General features: G+C 37.3%; 1 protein-coding gene across 1 annotated transcript in view; it reads right to left on the bottom strand.

Annotated features, from left to right (window-relative positions):
* Window positions 1–3384: 3384 nt before the first annotated feature.
* The window catches only part of CFAP58 (cilia and flagella associated protein 58), an 88156-nt gene continuing 73418 nt past the window's right edge, over window positions 3385–18122 (bottom strand). The window contains exons 16-18 of the mRNA XM_035133533.3: window positions 17466–17585; window positions 8259–8392; window positions 3385–4609 (exon numbers count right to left, since the gene is read on the bottom strand). Of these exons, the coding sequence (XP_034989424.2) occupies window positions 4489–4609; window positions 8259–8392; window positions 17466–17585 (375 nt within the window). The 3' untranslated portion in view covers window positions 3385–4488. The remainder of the gene's footprint in view (window positions 4610–8258; window positions 8393–17465; window positions 17586–18122) is intronic.

An 18122-nucleotide genomic window follows, 5' to 3' on the forward strand; every position in this document is an offset into this window, starting at 1 on the left:
TGGAAGCCATTTCCTGCAAGGACAGTGGTTCTTGACTGGCATAACACATTTCATTTAAATGCATGCACATTCTGAATCACCACTTACTAGTGAAATAAACTTTCTAGTAAGGAGGGGGCAAAACCAAAACTGTTTTAAAACTGGTCAGGTGACAACTGGGTTTGCTATCAATGAAACTGATAGTTCAATATACTTTGGCCTGAAAGAAAGGGAGGGAGGGAACTTCGAATTTGTGCTAGCTCATGCTGCAGTAAAGCATTAAAATAGTCCTGTGCCTCTGAGGGTAGCCCTATTATCAGACAGAATTGATGTGGGCGTCATGAAACGGCACCAATTTGTAACTTTAAAATTTACTACTGTTGCATTTTTCTTTCCAAAGAGGGGTGCTTGTGGGGTTTTCTCTCTCAGGTGCTACCATAGCTTGCCAACCTGCACCTTGACTTAGAGAAGCAGCAGCACAATTTGCTGTTCTGTCTCTTGAATAAAAATGCCCTCGACTGGCCCCAGGTACCCCCTTAAGGATCAACACATTTAATGTGGCAAAAGTGTTCATCTTGTCTACAAAAACTCATGCCAAGATAAATTTGTTAGCTATTAAGAGCTCACTGGATATTTTGGAATAGTGTATTTTGAAGGATGAGGGGATCTAATCACAGAGTTGAAGGTATTTACCGCAGACCTCAGCATATTCATCTAATCCAAACCACACTTTGCCACATGCCGAGAAAATGTCACAGAGGTAAATAAAACAGACAAAGAATATTAGAATTGCATTCTGGGCCTGGAGCTGAGTTCAAGGGATACCAATGTGAGAAGGTGAAAGGTGCCGAAAGCACACACTGCTCACAGTAAGGTTGGCTTGCTGGCAGATGATAAAGGCAGATGGAAAATCACTTACCCTGAAGCACTGAAGTAAATTACGAGAGAGATCCCCTGAGAAGACATGAGGTGAAGCTCTTGATCAGAGAAACAACACTGGCATGTATTTCCTCTTGATACTCCTTGATTTGAATTTTCAGTTTTGTAAAGGGCACTGGGTTGACAGCCCTAGAAATGTGCATCTGTTCCTTTATAAAGCAAGCAGTGTTGAGATGCTGACACTTACCTGCTGCCCACATGGCCCCAAACCAGACTCCAAACCTGACAGCTTCATCCCCTTCTGCACCATTATGTCCATTCCCTAACATCTGACCTTTAATTATAGTCTAATGAATGAGGTACTTTTCTGAGCAGAAACTGCTTTATATCAATTTTCTAAGAAATGAGCTCACCAAATGTGTCTTGTTTGTTTTTAAAAAGATACCAGGCACTTTTAACTCCCATTTTTGCCCCCAACACCCTTTGGAAATGGCACTGTGAAAGTCTCACACTATATTTCAAAAAACAAAAGCCAGGACACACTGAAAGTTGTTGAGCTTTTAAAGAAGATTTTTTTAAATATACAAAAACGCCAAATTGACTTGGCTTTGAAATCCCAGTAATGTGGATGTATGGCAGCCCTAACAACATCTGTGTGACAAAATCAGTCTGCCTGTATAAGCTGTCCTGCATCATCCGTCCCTTTTTGCCATGTGAGATTAGTCAGCTGCCATTAGGAGCCAAGTAGGAAATTTTGGGGTGACTGCTGAAACCATCTTTTTTCACCTACTCCATACTGCAAATATGAAGAGTTGCTGATCAATTCAATTGGCTTTTCCAGCAAAACAAGCATGTGCTGCAGCCATGGAGGGGACTTGGCTTCGCTTCAGTGGTGAGCACTGAGCGGCACAAATTTGGTGAAGGGATGTACACCCACTCCCATCATTATAGCTTACCAACCTTATGGGGAGTGGATATGATGCTGATGAGACCATCCCTCTGAATGCTAGACAGCAGGGGGAGATGGTTCTGCTCCTTAGCTTGCAGTTTTAAGTGAACAGGCTATCAGGGCACTGATCAGTTACCAGACAGATTAAAGATGCTGAGCATGGATGTTAAAGGAAAAGGATGTTACTCTTCACTAAGGTAGCTGACCCACACTTTTTTCTAGTTTTTTCCCTTGCAGGTCCTTAACTAAATTGTGACCTTTAACCTCAAAACCAGACTCACATGCTCATTGCTGGTGTGGAGGCAATTTGACCATTTGCATTTTGTAGATATGAACTGCCAAAAAAAAAAGAGCAATTTGACCAAGACAAACCATTCTTACCGCGGAATGATTGAAATCTGAACCCCTTTCTTTCTACCGTAATTGAGCACTCATTCAAGTGGGCTGCAGCCACACATCACAAACCCCTTTCCTTTTTTGCAGAACATCAGCAAACACAGCTTGACCCTAACAAAAAAAATTCATATTTATCCAACCTTAAAATCTGCTGGGAATGATTCAGCTGAAGTAAAGCACTTTTCAGCTTGCTCATACATATGCTTTCTCTGAAGTTTAATCCTCTTGAGTTGAAAAGAATTTCCTTCCTGGTAAGTTTTATTAGGAACCGTAGCCTTATGATTGCCTTTCTCAGTTGAAATCAACAGAGGTTAAAAGTGCTTTTCTTTAGCTGGATCATGCTGGCATTATACAGGACAATGACTCAAATATCCTTGGAAAATATGAGCTCACTAGGAACCTGAGATGACGTTTCAGTTATGCTTTTGCTGCTTTCATTAGCAAAAGGGTCAAGATGTAGGGGGAAATGAGAGCAATGATTCTGCTAAAGTCAGCATACATCCTTTTATCCTACGAGGAGCCACCTGTCTATACAGAAACATGCCAGATTACCTGCTGGTATTAATAAACTTAGCTTTGTTGACTCTGATGGCATTGTGCCAGGGTAAAGCAGCTACACCTTCAACTATGTATTGTTCCAATTTCTACTGAATGGAGATCGAACAAATTTCATTATGAAGAAAGCAAAACAAACACATATAACAGCATTTTAAGAAAGTTGTGAAGATGTTTTGGGAAAGAATATAAAAAATTCAGACTCCCATAAGGCAACATGTCTAAGGGCTTACCCACACAGCTGGTTCAGATGCTCTATTTCTGATTGCATTTAATTCACCAATGCAATATTGTTAAGATGGATGCTCCAACCTAAATGAGTCTCTGCTGGTCCATGCAGCTAATGCAGCAAGATACTAGGAGTTGTACATTGCATATTTTGTATATAGTGAGTCGATTGTTATGATGATAAGAAAATGTTAAGAAACATAATTTTAAGTATTCACTGGTATCTTCAGGAAACAAGACACGAAAGACAGAGACACTAACAAGAATAATATTTGCGTCAGAAATTAAAGACAATGACAATTCCTCTAATAACGAAGTATCTTTGTCCCTTATATAAAAGCAAAATGATTCCCCATCACAGATTACTTGATTTCTGTGAAATAAACACTTAACATTAATAGTTTTCCAAAGGGGCTTTAATATAGAATTCTGTATTCCACCAAACAAAAGATCGATATCTTTGCAAAAGTTTTTTTTTTAAATGAAATATTTATCAGGATCTCTCCTGGGAGTTTTTCGTCCCTGAGGCAAGAATACATCAAAGTCATTGTATTTTAAACTCTTATCCCCATTCTTCAGCACCTCACACATTGACATTATTAAACGGCTTGCTAATGAATGATAATTAAATCTCTTTGGTTGAAAAGGTTTTGGTGTGGGGAGGTATACATGATGTAAAATGTAAACAATCTTTAAATGTTGCAGAACTAAATCAGTGTCTTCCTTTTAACAGGTACGAAAATACCTGTTATATTTAGACTCTAGATTCGATACATGAGAAATAGATTAATGAAAGATAGGCATACTCTAAATGTACAGACTGATATGTACAGTCAAAGATGTTGCCACCATACTAGCTATGTAGCATTAAAAAAAATACATTCACCAGTATGGGCTTAATATTATCGCACACCTTCCCAATGTTCCTAATGAGTTTTGAGAATGTTTAACACGTATGACTTTAAACTTTCACAGATTAATGTTGTTCCGATAAAGTGACGAATTCTAAGCTTTATATTTTCTTCAGCTAAATGATTAGCATTCTAGTTATTTTTCATGTTTTTTTCATGCTGAAGAAGAGGTTGAAGCCAATATAAGTATAGATCTTTTACAGTTGATTACAATTCTACATGCAATATATTTACTTGGAAGCATGTATCACTTCATATTGTTCATATTTCAACTGAACTTACTTTTAGTCTTGAGTACTTAGAAGTACAACAAAAACTGTAAAAACCAAAATATCTGCTCCAAATAAATCTATAGGATGGGGAGTCATTATGGGCAGCATTCAACAACTAACTGGGCATAAAAAATAGCATTGCTTATCCCAGAATGCTACCTTTAAAGAAGAACAAAGTAACCTTGAAGAAATATTTTGCTACTAATTATTTTAAAAACCGTAATGTTATCTAATCTGTATTCAAAAACATTTTAGTTCAGCTGGACATGCCAATGTCTCTTTTCCGTTGTAGTGGATGAGGTTTAATGATGCAATAGTGTTAGGCCACAATTTTGGGAGGTGGGTTGCTAAGCGTGAAACCACCTCCAGTGAAGCGTGAAGCTCTGCTTCTTGTTCCTTGGTAGTCATGCTCTATGTTACTCAAGACTCTCTCCTTTTCCCTTAGGGATGGAAGTAGGAAAGAAAGAAAGAAAGAAAGAAAGAAAGAAAGAAAGAAAGAAAGAAAGAAAGAAAGAAAGAAAGGGCATATTATTACATTATTTATCTCAGTATCATTTTGAAAAGTTCCAAAAGTTTTAATAGCAGCAATAGCTTTATCAGGAGATCATTAAAAATAAGTTGATGAAAGCTTGTTTAGCTAAACAACCACAATTAGATGCCTGTTTGGATCTAATTAGGTGACTGCTTACGGTACGCAGAATTATTAAAAATTAGAACTAAATGAGCTCTCCTAATGTTACCCCCTCAAAATGGTCACAGTTTCTCATTAGAAGAAGAATAAATGTAAGACTTGGAATTTCTAATCTTGGCACTGCTCCCCCAAATGATTATTTGTTTTTCAAATAAAAAGCTGAAATCATCAAAGGCAAAAAAGGGATTTTTTTTCCCCTCTTTGTTGAATTTTAATGAAGAAATTGTGTTAGCCATTTTTACCATTTAACAGACTTACAGAGATAATTATCTGGTTGATTCTTTCTACACAAAGCCAACACTGCCTATATAACTTTGAACTGATAGCTGTGACCATTAGACTTAAAGCCATAGGAAGAACAATCACAACTTGAATTTAGCAGCCTTAAGAGAAAGCAGCATAGTTTAACTATCCACTCAGATATTTAATGAGGAAAAGGGAGGGGCCCAGGAGAGCAATGTGAAAGACACATTTTCCTGAACTGAGATGTACAACTACATAAATGGAGCAAAGCATTCCAACAAATTTATCAGATCACTGTAAACTAGTGGTACTAGAGCACAAAAATGCTATATTATATTTTTTCTAACAATTTTTTAAAAATCTTTGGACTTTTTATGGTACAGATCAAAGCCTCAAAAATGTCTGAAGCTAGCAATGGGTTGTATGTATCCAGAGCTAGTTACCCCCAAAGCATACCCACTAAAATTAATGGGCATGTCTCAGCTAAGGTCCATTACTTCCACTGCATATATTTTGAGTAGAACTTAGTTGGATACAACTAGGGTTGCCAGACATAATAGTGGACAGGACTTCTGTGCCTTTAATTGCCCTGCTCTCTTTTGAGTCTGGAAACCTTAAAGAGAAATCAGCAGACCCTTTGCTTGGAAATTAAACAAAGGGTCTGCTGGTTTCTCTTTAAGGTTTCCAGACTCAAAAGAGAGCAGGGTTTTTAAAGGCACAGAAGTCCTGTCCACTATTGAGTCTGCCAACCCTAGATACAACCCTATGGTTCAAAAAACTAAATGGTTTCCTGGAGAACATTTAAATTTTTCTTCCTAGTAAATGTTTTCTTTTAAAATGTAATTCAAGGACTGTGGCACCGAGGAAAAGAGAAAGGGTGAGATGGTTGCAAGCATGTATGCACCAAACTCTCCTAAATAATGACTAATGGGCTGTGATCCAAACATGCAACTGAGAGCAAGAAGCAAAAGAGAGCTTATGATGATTTTCTGTAACAGTCCCACAATCATGCCCTACACTGCAAATTTATTCAAGCTGTAATAGACACTGGACTATATACTACACTAGAACGATGTAGCTAAACATGTGCAGGTCCCCTTGACTACATGGCTATTTTGGAGGTAGAAGGAAGGAGAAGGAAATAGTAAGAAAACAATAAAAATAAAAAAGGAGAAAGCAGATGGCTTAATTCTCCTTTCTGGACTTATAAACATAATTCAATATGGAAGTGGCATAAAACTGACAAAAAATGAAAACCTCACAGTACTGTATGTAATACTCATATATATCTAGGCATAACTCTATTCCTTATAGATGGTCCATTGTCCTTTAAAAATATAATAGTAGCAGGAAATGAAATTCTAGAAATAAAATATGGCAGAGTGAGTTTCTTCCCCTGTGATGCTGAAATGGAAAAGCTAAGCCCAGGGTTCAAATTCTAAAGATTATAGCTGTTTTCAAAAGGACACTTAGCTGTTGGAAATGGATTGCTAGACATTATGGTAGCTTTATGTATTGATCATAAAGCCCCAGGAAGGCCATTAGCCATGAACAATTTTTGCTAATTCCAAACATCAAGGCAACATTATGCCATTTGCGGATGGGCAGAGGTCGCCTTTGATTGCTGACTGTTTTGCTAATTCAGTCATCAGAACTGTTTGCTATCTAAAAACATGAAGTTTGGGTGGTAAAGGAAGTATCTAGTTTGAAATCAAATTCCATATTTCTAAATGGGTACTAAATCGGTCCTAGCACAGGAAGGAGCAAAACAGGAATATATTAAATTATTTGAACTGCGCAATGCACATCTAATTCAGAGATGGGAAGAAGCATGATTGCAAAAATCTAGACTGGTGGATGAGAACAGAATCCAGAGACTATTAGATCAGTTAAATAATATGTACATGCAGCTAAATAGACATGAGGCTCTGAACATGGGGTTTCTCCCATGTTAAGTGGTTTCTGCCTAAGCAAATTGTGATGTTTGAATGCTTTTGAATTGACAGGTATGATCTTGAGAACTTCCAGAAACAGGGATGGTCCAGGGCATGGGTAGGCAAACTAAAGCCCAGGGGCCAGATCTGGCCCAATCGCCTTCTAAATTTGGCCCGCAGATGGTCTGGGAATCAGCGTGTTTTTACACGAGTAGAATGTGTGCTTTTATTTAAAATGCATCTCTGGGTTATTTGTGGGGCATAGGAATTCGTTCATTATTTTATTTCAAAATATAGTCCGGCCCCCCCACAAGGTCTGAGGGACAGTGGACCAGCCCCCGGCTGAAAAATCTGCTGACCCCTGGTCCAGGGTTTTGTAATATGTAGGTGATTTTGGAAGACTGACTATACTGTATACTCTGTTCAGATTCCAATGTGAAGGAACAAAGCCCTCATCAATGAGAAAGAGCAAAACAGTTATTGGCATCCGTCTGTCTTGAGAGACAATGGAGTGCGCCTTCTGGGGTGAAGTCAAACTGGTAACGCCCCATACACCAAACAAAGCAGTGATGGGATGCAATTAAAATATGTCTGGAAATAGCAAACTCAGAGAGGAATTCAGCATAAAGCTATTATGACAGGGTCTCCAAACTAAGGCCTGGGGGCCGGATGCGGCCCAACCGCCTTCTAAATCCGGTACGCAGACGGTCCGGGAATCAGCATGTTTTTACATGAGTAGAATGTGTCCTTTTATTTAAAATGCATCTCTGGGTTATTTGTGGGGCATAGGAATTCGTTCTTTTTTTAAAAAAATAATAATACAGTCCAGCCCCCCACGAGGTCTGAGAGACAGTGGACCGGCCCCCTGCTGAAAAAGTTTGCTGACCCCTGTATTATGATCATTACATCAGTGCAAGCATTTTTTCTTGGAAGTTGAAATGCTCTCCCCTTTTTTCCCCTACAGCCAATTTGGGGGTGGAAGTGCAGCTGTTTACTTGAGTCTGGACCAACATAAAAACCACAGAACAGAAATGAAATGCAGGGGGGGGGAAGAGGGCAGGATGTGGCGGGGGGGACGGACGACAGTTGCAATTAAAGGATTATCTCACTAGGGGAACGTGTATCCACACACATGAGATTGCTGTCATAATCCGATCTCAGCTGGGCAGTAATTTATTATTAAATAATGTAATTATTACCACCACTGATACTATCACTTACTTGTTTTCATGTTCCTTGCGTTTTTGAGTGAGGTATTTCTTCTTTACATTTAGAAGCTCATTGGCAAGTCTTTCAATTTCATATTTGTATTCCTGACTCTGTGATTCATACATGTTCAATTCAGAAGACAAAACCTTTAAAAAACAAGAACAAACAAATGCCATGGGTGATTTGTTGTCTTCTTATACCTATATGGCTTTTATAAATAATTGTTATTTAAATCTGTCCCTGCACAGGGTCGCAATTAATCCTCTCATTCTGTATCATCATGATGCATTAATTTATATACTGCTTAATGTCTGGATGTTCATAAGCAGTTTACAAAGCATAAAAACCAGTTGTACAACATGGTTAAAATACAGAATCATTATAAGCATGCCATAATTAAAATACACAATACACAGCTTAAAATACACAATAATAGTATGAGATAGTCAAGAACAATATTCAAGTGGCTTAAAAATCATAAGGCTTAGAAAAGAATAAATTTAATGTTTTGTACTTGTGTTTTTGAAAGCTTATACGCAGAACAAACTTAGTTGGTCTCCAAGGTGCCCCTGGACAATTTTTTATTTATTTTTATTTATTATGACTAACTTAGGTCCATTAATTTCAATGGATCTGCTCTACCTTTGTTGGCTACAGCTCTTTGACCATAAGCATAGACTGCTATTTTAGTTTCAAACATTACTCTATGAGCCCACAAACTTTAAAACAACCCAGACAACTAATTGCTGTGTTTTATCCAATGTCTGCATAATATGTTGAGTGCAAAAGCCAGCACAAAAACCTTAATGGTCATCTCCTATCCGAGGTATAAGATGCAGCCTTAGTTATTACCACCTATGGCAAATGGGTATTACTTTTCATGCTGCTTTCCTTAGAATGCGTACACAGGGGAGGGGGGAAGGGGAAAGAATGTACTCTATTGTATTTCATGCAATGAAAATGAGGGAAGAGCACTACATTACATATTAGCTGTTGCGGCTTAACATGGTGCATCAAGCGGTTCCTGGAGGCATAAACAAGCTTTTCTCACCCAGGAAATCCTGCCTTACAGTGACAAGGGGTTAAGAAAGATTACTCTTGTCAGCCCTCTAATAAGATGCGAGACTAATATAAGTCAATGCACCGTTAGAGAAAAATGAAGGATTTAGCAATGTTTTCTCAATCCGTTTCTGCTAGCTTGTTAAGGACAGAAGGAAAACTGTTTTGACGGGGATGTTTAAAAAAAAACTCATTTAAAAAGGAAATTAAGTCTCGTATGAAAATCTGGCAGCATCTCCAAAGACCCAAGTGGGATGCAATAGGCTGTAAATTTATGCTCTAATTAGATTTTCATTTTTTAATTATATAAACAAATATTATACCACGAAATGCTAACAACAGTGTTAGACAATTCATACAATAGCTTTCTTCAGAACTGTATGTGTAAAGAACTCATAGGCATTTCCCAAAAAGCATAGTTCATATGATTCATAAGAATAGCCATGCTAATGGACCACCAAACTTTATGATAGTGGCAGTTTTATTTTCGTTCTGTTTCCTACTGATCCCAACATGGAATTTGCTTTTTTCACAGCTGTCACACACATCTTTACCAAGTTATCCATTATGACCCCAAGTCTCATTCCTAGACAGTCACCATCAGTTCAGATCCCATTAGCATGTATGGGAAATTAATAATTTCCCCCCATTGTGCATCACTTTGCTCTTGCTTACATTGAACTGCATTCTCTTTTTATTGCCCATTCAAGCAGTTTAGAGAGATCCTTTTGAAGATCCTCACAGTGCATTTCCATTTTAACCACCTTGAACAATTTGGTGCAATCGGGAAATTTGGCTGCTTCAATGCTAATTCCTAAGCACAGGTCCTAATGCCTATCATTGTGGGAGCTCCACTTTCTACAGCCCTCTGTTGGGAGAACTTGTTCGGTTTCTGATAATTGGTTCTCATGGGAAAATTACAGATTCTTGCTTCACACAATTAACTCAAGACAGTGTCAATTTACTCTTGGCAGAAAGCCAAGGTCTGCCTGGCCTGGCAACAACTCTCTCATTGGTTAATGACCAGCACTGAACTCTGTTATCTAGGAATACTGGCACAGTTGTTTCTTGTTGGGTGTTAGGAGTAGGAGTGCTGCGTATGGTTGGAGAGAGAGACAGAGAGAGAGAGAGAGAGAGAGAGAGAGAGAGAGAGAGAGAGAGAGAGAGAGAGAGAATTTATCTTGCTTTGCTTTGTATGCAGAAACTCTGCTGGTTTTATTTTCTTTTAATAAATCCTGTAAATATCCTGTAAATGATCCCAATTATAGGGAGGAAAGAGACATTTGAAATATGGAAGAAGGATTTGAGTAAATTTATATGGGCAGGAAAAGGGGCAAGGATAGTAGAGGGGGAGGAAATTATATTAACGGGGGACTTTAACGGGGTCTGGAATGCGGAACTGGATAGAACTAGCAAAGAGAGAAAGAGTAGTGAACTACCAAAGGAATTTCGAGACTTAATAGAGGAGTATGAACTAAAGGACGGCTGGAGAATAAGGAATCCTAAGGAAAAGAAATTCTCCCACTACTCAGGTCTTCATAAATCGGCAGCCAGACTAGATATGGTGTGGCTATCCACAAACCTGATGTTAAAAATGACAAACAGTGAAATTCTACCAAAATCAATAAGCGATCATAACCCGGTAATGGTAAGTCTGAAAGAGAAAGAAAGAAGGAAAGGTAGGTGGCGAATGGATGAAGGAATACTAAATGATGAGGGGTTCGTCGCAAAGGTGAAAAAGTTACTGACGGAGTTTTTTCAAGTGAATATGAGGGAGGACTTAGACACAACAACAGTTTGGGAGGCGAGCAAAGCCTTTGTGAGGGGCATTTATATTCAACAGAAAAGTAGAATTAATAGAGAGAGGAGGGAAAGAATTAAAAAAATAGAAAAGGAAATAGAAGAAAAGGAGAAGGAATTGGGAAAAAATCCAAAAGATACAAAAATAGCAAATCAGATCCAAATTTTACAAAATAGTTTGTCAATGGTGATAGGGAATGAAATTGAAAAAAAGATAAAATGGGCAAAACAAAGACAGTTTGAATTAGGAGGGAAAGCCGGACGCCTTTTATCATGGCAATTGAGGAAAAAACAGGGAAACAGTTTAATCACAAATATTAGAGAGGGAGAGAAAATCTGGACAAAGGGGGAGGATATTCAAAAATGCTTCTGGAAATATTATAAAAATTTATATAAAGAGGTGGATATAAGTGAGAGAAAATTAGATAATTATTTTAGGAATCTAAATCTGATCAAATTAAAAGATGAGGAGAAAAAAGAGTTAAGTATCCCAATATCAAAAGAAGAAATATTTGGTGTAATAAATAAATTAAAACAAGGAAAGTCCCCTGGGACAGATGGATTAGCAAGTCAACATTATAAAACCTTTAAAGATGAATTAATAGAGATATATCAGAAACTTGCTAATGAAATTTTGGAAAAGGGAGTATTTCCCAATTCCTGGCAACAGGCATTTATCGTTTTGCTCCCAAAAGATAATAATAAAAAGGAGGAGGTCAGAAATTTCAGACCCATATCCCTCCTGAATTCGGACTACAAAATTTTGCGCTGATTTTGGCAAACAGATTAAAGAAAGTATTAAACAGGATATTGGGCAAGGAACAACAGGGATTCTTGCCCAAACGCAAAATGTGCAATAATATGAGAACCCTTTTAGATGCGATTGAGTTCCTTGATTGGAATCCGAGCCGAAAAGTAGCTTTTGTTTTCCTCGACGCTGAGAAAGCGTTTGATAATTTGATTTGGAAATTTATGAAGAAAGCAATGGAGGAGATTGGGATAGAGGGGAATTTTTTAAGGGGAATTAATGTGATATATAAGGAACAATCAGCAAGAATAATAATAAACGGCGAAGTTACAGAAGAATTTGAGATTAAAAAAGGAACGAGACAGGGATGTCCACTGTCCCCCCTCCTATTTATCTTATCAGTAGAGTGTTTGATTAAGGAGATAAAAGAAGAAAGAGATATCAGAGGATTGAAAGTCAGAAAGAGTGAGATCAAACTTAAGGCCTTTGCGGACGATATCTTGATAATATTGGAGGACCCAGCAGATTCCGTGGGAAAGTTGAAACTAAAATTAAAAAAATATGGAGAAATAGCAGGATTTAAGGTCAATACAGGGAAAACAAAAGTGATTGTTAAAAATATGAGGGAAAATGAAGTAAAGGAATTAGAATTGGCTACGGGCTGGGAGGTGGCAAAAAAGGTAAAGTATTTGGGAATAATAGTGACAAAGAATAATGTAGATTTATATGAGAATAATTACAGAAGGTTGTGGAAAGAAATAGGAAGAGATTTAGAGAAATGGGATAATCTACACCTATCAATAATGGGAAGAATTTCAACAATAAAAATGATGATATTGCCAAAAATTCTATTCTTGTTTCAGATGTTACCAATTATCGGGAAAATTGAGATTTTTAATAATTGGAGGAGAGTTTTAAGTAGATTCATTTGGGGCAAAAAGAAACCCAGAATTCAGTTCAAATTATTAACGGATAGCAAAGAGAGGGGAGGATGGGGTGTACCAGATTTAAAACTGTATTATGCCGCAGCAAATTTGTGTTGGGTAAAAGAATGGATCATGAAGAGAAATATTAGATTTAGAAGGGTTTAGAAACTCTCTTGGTTGGCATGCATATCTTCTACAAGAAAATGAAAAGATCCACAAGGAATTCTCAGACCACGTGATTAAAAATTCATTATTTAAGGTATGGTTGAAATTTAGGAAATTATTAGAACCAAAGACACCGTGGTGGGTATCACCCTTTGAAATGACAGCCCTGGGGGGGGGGGGGGGAGGAAACAAAGAAAAATGGATAACATATCAAGACCTGATAAAAGTGGTAGACAAACCATATATTCTGAAACCATATGAGGAGGTGAAAAATCACTGTGCAAGCTGGTTACAATATATCCAAATAAAGAGTCTGTTTGAAAAACATAAGAAAATTGGATTTCAGGAAAAAAGATCAAAATTACAAGAAATGTTAATTGAAAATGGGGGAAAACAATTGGCAACAATGTATAAATTTTTGTTGGAATGGAATCTAAAAGATGAGATAGTTAAAGTTGTTATGGTAAAGTGGGCACAGGACTTTGGTAGAGTTATTGAGTGTACACAGTGGGAGAAATTATGGACAGAAAGTATAAGATTTTCAGCCTGCACAGCGATTAAGGAGAATACAATGAAGATAGTATACAGGTGGCACTTAACGCCAGAAAAAATAGGGAAGATATATAAAAAAGGCTCGAATAAGTGCTGGAAGTGCCATGAACAAATTGGAACGTATCTGCATTGCTGGTGGCAGTGTAAAAAACTACAAAGGTTTTGGAATATAATTTATGAGAAGTTAAAGAGGATGTTAAAGTGCACATTTGAAAAAACCCCAGAGCTGTTCTTACTAAGCATGATACCTGAAGGTATACCCAAAGATAGGAGGAACATCTTACTATACGCGGTGGCAGCGGCAAGGACCCTTATAGCACAGAGATGGAAGGGGGAGGAGACACCGACAGTATGGGACTGGCAAAATAAAGTAATTGAGCATATGAACTTAGCAAAGATGACAGCGTATATAAGAAACACCCCGAAACAAAAAATCCAAAGTGAGTGGAAACTATTAGAGGAATATTTAATGAAGGAGGGATTAAAATCGGAGTTGGTGATATGCTTAAACTAAGAACCGTACAAAGAGACAATGTATGCTAGGTTAAAGTAGGTAAATCTATCCGGAAATGACCGGAGATGGAACATAACAAGTTAAGGGAGGAGTATATTACTGTATAAGATAACAGTAGACAGACAATCGGAAGTATTTCTATTTTTACTTTTATGTGTATCTGTACTTTTCATTATTTGTATTTTTTTCTTGTTTATGTTTTTTGTATATTATGCTTAATAATAGATGCTTGAGTTATGTGGTGAGTGTTTAGAGTTTTGAGTTAGTATATATATATGCATGTATGTATATTGTTATTATTATTGGACCAGTATATCTCTGTTAGTATGTTTGGAATTATAATTTTGTATGCATGGATAGGTTTTGCTCAGAGTTTTGGTTTATGTAAATTTATGTATAATGATTTCTTACTTTTTCTCTTTTTTCCTTTTATGGTTTTTTGGATTTTCCTTTTGTGTCTTTTCTTTTTTTCTTATTCGTTCTCTTTTAATATGTAATTTTAAAAATTATGAAATAAAAGATTTTAAAAACTAAAAAAAATTTAAAAAAAGAAAAGAAAAGGGGCAATGATACAATTTAAATTATTAACTGACACAAAAGAGCGAGGAGGCTGGGGAATGCCAGACCTTAAATTATATCATGCGGCAGCGGGAATGTGTTGGATTAGAGCAGGCATCCCCAAACTGCGGCCCTCCAGACATTTTGGCCTACAACTCCCATGTTCCCTAGCTAACAGGACCAGTGGTTGGGGAAGATGGGAATTGTAGTCCAAAACATCTGGAGGGCCAAAGTTTGGGGATGCCTGGATTAGAGAATGGATTGAACTGGATAATAAAGAATTGTTAAATATAGAAGGTTTTAGGAACAACTAGGGATGGCACGCTTATCTGCTGGAGGAGAAAAGGGGGGGATATAAGGAGTTTACGGACCACGTTATTAAAAAATCCTTATTAAAGATCTGGAAGGAACATAAAGAAATTCTAGAACCAAAAATACCTAAGTGGGCCTCCCCCCTTGAGATGATGTCCTTATTTAGCAAAACCAAAGAAGGGAAATGGCCAACATATTGAGAGCTCTTAGTAAAAGAGAATGAACAACTAAAATTAAAATCATACCAACAATTAAAAGAACATTGCACAAGCTGGTTACAGTATTGTCAGGTGCAAAGTTTATTCCAGAGACACAAAGAGATTGGATTCCAAGAAGGGAAATCTAAATTGGAGGAATCCCTGATAACAAACAAAGAAAAATCATTAGCCAAAATATATAACTATCTCTTGGAATGGGAATTGAAAGATGAATTGGTAAAGACAACTATGATAAAGTGGGCACAAGACATCGGGAGACCCATCTATAGTAACCAGTGGGAAAAATTGTGGAAAGAAGGGATGAATTTCACGGCATGTACGGGAATAAAAGAAAATATGTTAAAGTTAATGTATAGGTGGCATATTACCCCAGAAAAAATTGCAAAAATCTATAATAGAAATTCGAACAAATGCTGGAAATGCCAGGAAGAGATTGGAAATCATTATCATTGTTGGTGGCAGTGTAGTAAGATCAAAGAATTTTGGAATTTGATATATGAAAAGTTAAAGAAAATGTTAAAAACAACATTTGATAAAAAACCAGAGATATTTTTGCTAAGTATGGTACCAGAAAATTTCCCCAAAGATAGGGTAAATATCCTCCTCTATGCGGGTGCGGCAGCCAGACTCCTGATAGCCCAGAATTGGAAAGGGGGAAAAGTCCCGACTGTATTGGAATGGCAGGAGAAATTAGTAGAATTTATGAATCTCTCTAAAATGACAGCAGCAATCAGAAATAACCCCAAACAGAGCTGTAAAAAGGAATGGAAATATGTTGAGGACTACTTGAAAAAAGAAGGAATGAATATCGATTTGGTGATCTGCTTAGATTGAAAGATATGAAGGGGAATATAGGATATATAGGAATATACAGGAAATATGTGTAGATATAAAATTAGGTAAGCAAAGAGAAAGAAATTTAACAAAGGAAAGCGGTACGCAAGCAATGGGAAGCATTCTTTTCTGTTTTTTATCTTGTGTTTTGTTTTCGTTTTTGTTTTTATTTTTCTCTTTAGTTCTTTTTTCTCCTTTATGCTTAAATTGTATTATTATACTATATCTGTGTTATATTATGATTTGTATTATATTATGATTTGTATAGTTTATGGTTTTTTTCTTGGGTTTTTTCCCCCTTTTTTGTCTTTTTGGTATAATTAGCTTGGTTTTGCTTTTGTTTTGATTTGATGTATCATTTTAAGAAATCGAAATAAAGATTGTTTTATTTTTTTAAAAAAACCTGTAAATAGTTACTCTGCGTCTAGCCAACTAGTCATTTCCACCTCAACTAGCTTCTGCGCTGTGCAGGAAAACTCTGCTACGTTTGGGCTAAAACCACTAGAGCTATGCCTGACACTTCAAAATTCTAAGAGAACTGTCCATTTATTCCTACACTCTGCTTCCTGTTTCTTATCCAGTTACTGATTAATAACAGGACTTTTAGTCATTCCATAACTGCTAAGCTTACTCAGGAGCCTTTGGTGAGGTATTGTTTCAAAAGTATACAATATCAACAGGTTCACCTCTACCAATACATTTGCTGACACTCTCAAAAAACTCTAAAAGATTAGTGGTACAAGAACATAAGAAAAGACTGCAGGATCAGGTGAAAGTTCCATATAGTTCAGCACTCTGTAGTCCAAGTGGCCAACGAGCCCAGGGAAAGCCCACAAGCAGTGCAACTGCATTCTCTCTACCCAACAGCTGGTATTCAGAGATATAAAGGTAAAGGTACCCCTGACCTTTAGGTCCAGTTGCGGACGACTCTGGGGTTGTGTGCTCATCTCGCTCTATAGGCCGAGGGAGCCAGAGTTTGTCCGCAGACAGTTTTTCCAGGTCATGTGGCCATCATGACTAAGCTGCTTCTGGCAAACCAGAGCAGTGCACGGAAACACTGTTTAGCTTCCCGCCGGAGCAGTATCTATTTATCTACTTGCACTTTGACGTGCTTTTGAACTGCTAGGTGGGCAGGAGCCGAGACCAAACAATGGGAGCTCACCCCGTGGCAGGGATTCGAACTGCCAACCTTCCAATCGGCAAACCCTAGGCTCAGTGGTTTAGACCACAGTGCCACCCGTGAGGCATACTGCCTCTGAAAAAGACTTCTGCTTGATATGTTACTCAGAAGAATTCTGCCTCTGAATTTGGAGATCCCATTTACCTTCCTGGGGTGAAAACATACTTGTAGTTCTATTCTTAAAGTACTTATCCATGAATTAAGAAGTATACCTCCAGGTTCAAAAAAATTTCAGAACACAAGTCCTTATGTCCCTGACAATAATGATTTCCTACTTCCTGGGGCTGGGGAGTACAATCTATCTATTTCTACACTTACTATTTATATAATGAATTACTGGAAATGACTCTTACTTTAAGTTGCTTGGTCTTCTCCCGCAGAGTGTGCCGATACAACTGCAACTGTTCTGCTGCTTCTGGTCCAGGCTGACGGGCCAAGAGGTGCTTCAGCTCTACATACAGTTTCTCCTTCTCCTAGGAGACAAGGTGAGATGAAACCAATTTGGAAGTTACGCTTGTCCACTTGCCACCTTAGAATATACCGGTATGTAAGGAGAGGGAATGCAAAGACATGAGAACAGAAATATAAAAACAATCCAGACCATAAAGATTTTCATAAGCTAACTATTTTTGTTTAGCAGTGTTGCTTTACTTCTTCTCAAATAAAAAATCTTATCTGCTATCTTAGTAAATATGGTTTAACCATGAATCAATTCCTCCAACAAGTGAGTCCACTTATACCGATGAATCTATTTTGCACCAAGTGGCTACCAGCAAGCATATGAAAATGTTGCACAGTTTATTAATTAAAAATGTAAATCACGCTGTAAGACAGTAATGAGGTAATCCTTTCTAATTTTCATAAGGTTTTACAGTTTATAAACTGATCATTCTAAGATATTATTTTATTTATATTTTTATCTTAAAACATTTGCTCTGCTACTCAGTATCATAGTGCTTTTAAACCAGCCTGCAAGAATAATTATATATAACATATATAACAATTAGCCA

The sequence above is a fragment of the Zootoca vivipara genome, chromosome 5 (assembly GCF_965207765.1).
Source record: "Zootoca vivipara chromosome 5, rZooViv2.hap1.1, whole genome shotgun sequence".
NCBI lineage: Eukaryota > Metazoa > Chordata > Lepidosauria > Squamata > Lacertidae > Zootoca > Zootoca vivipara.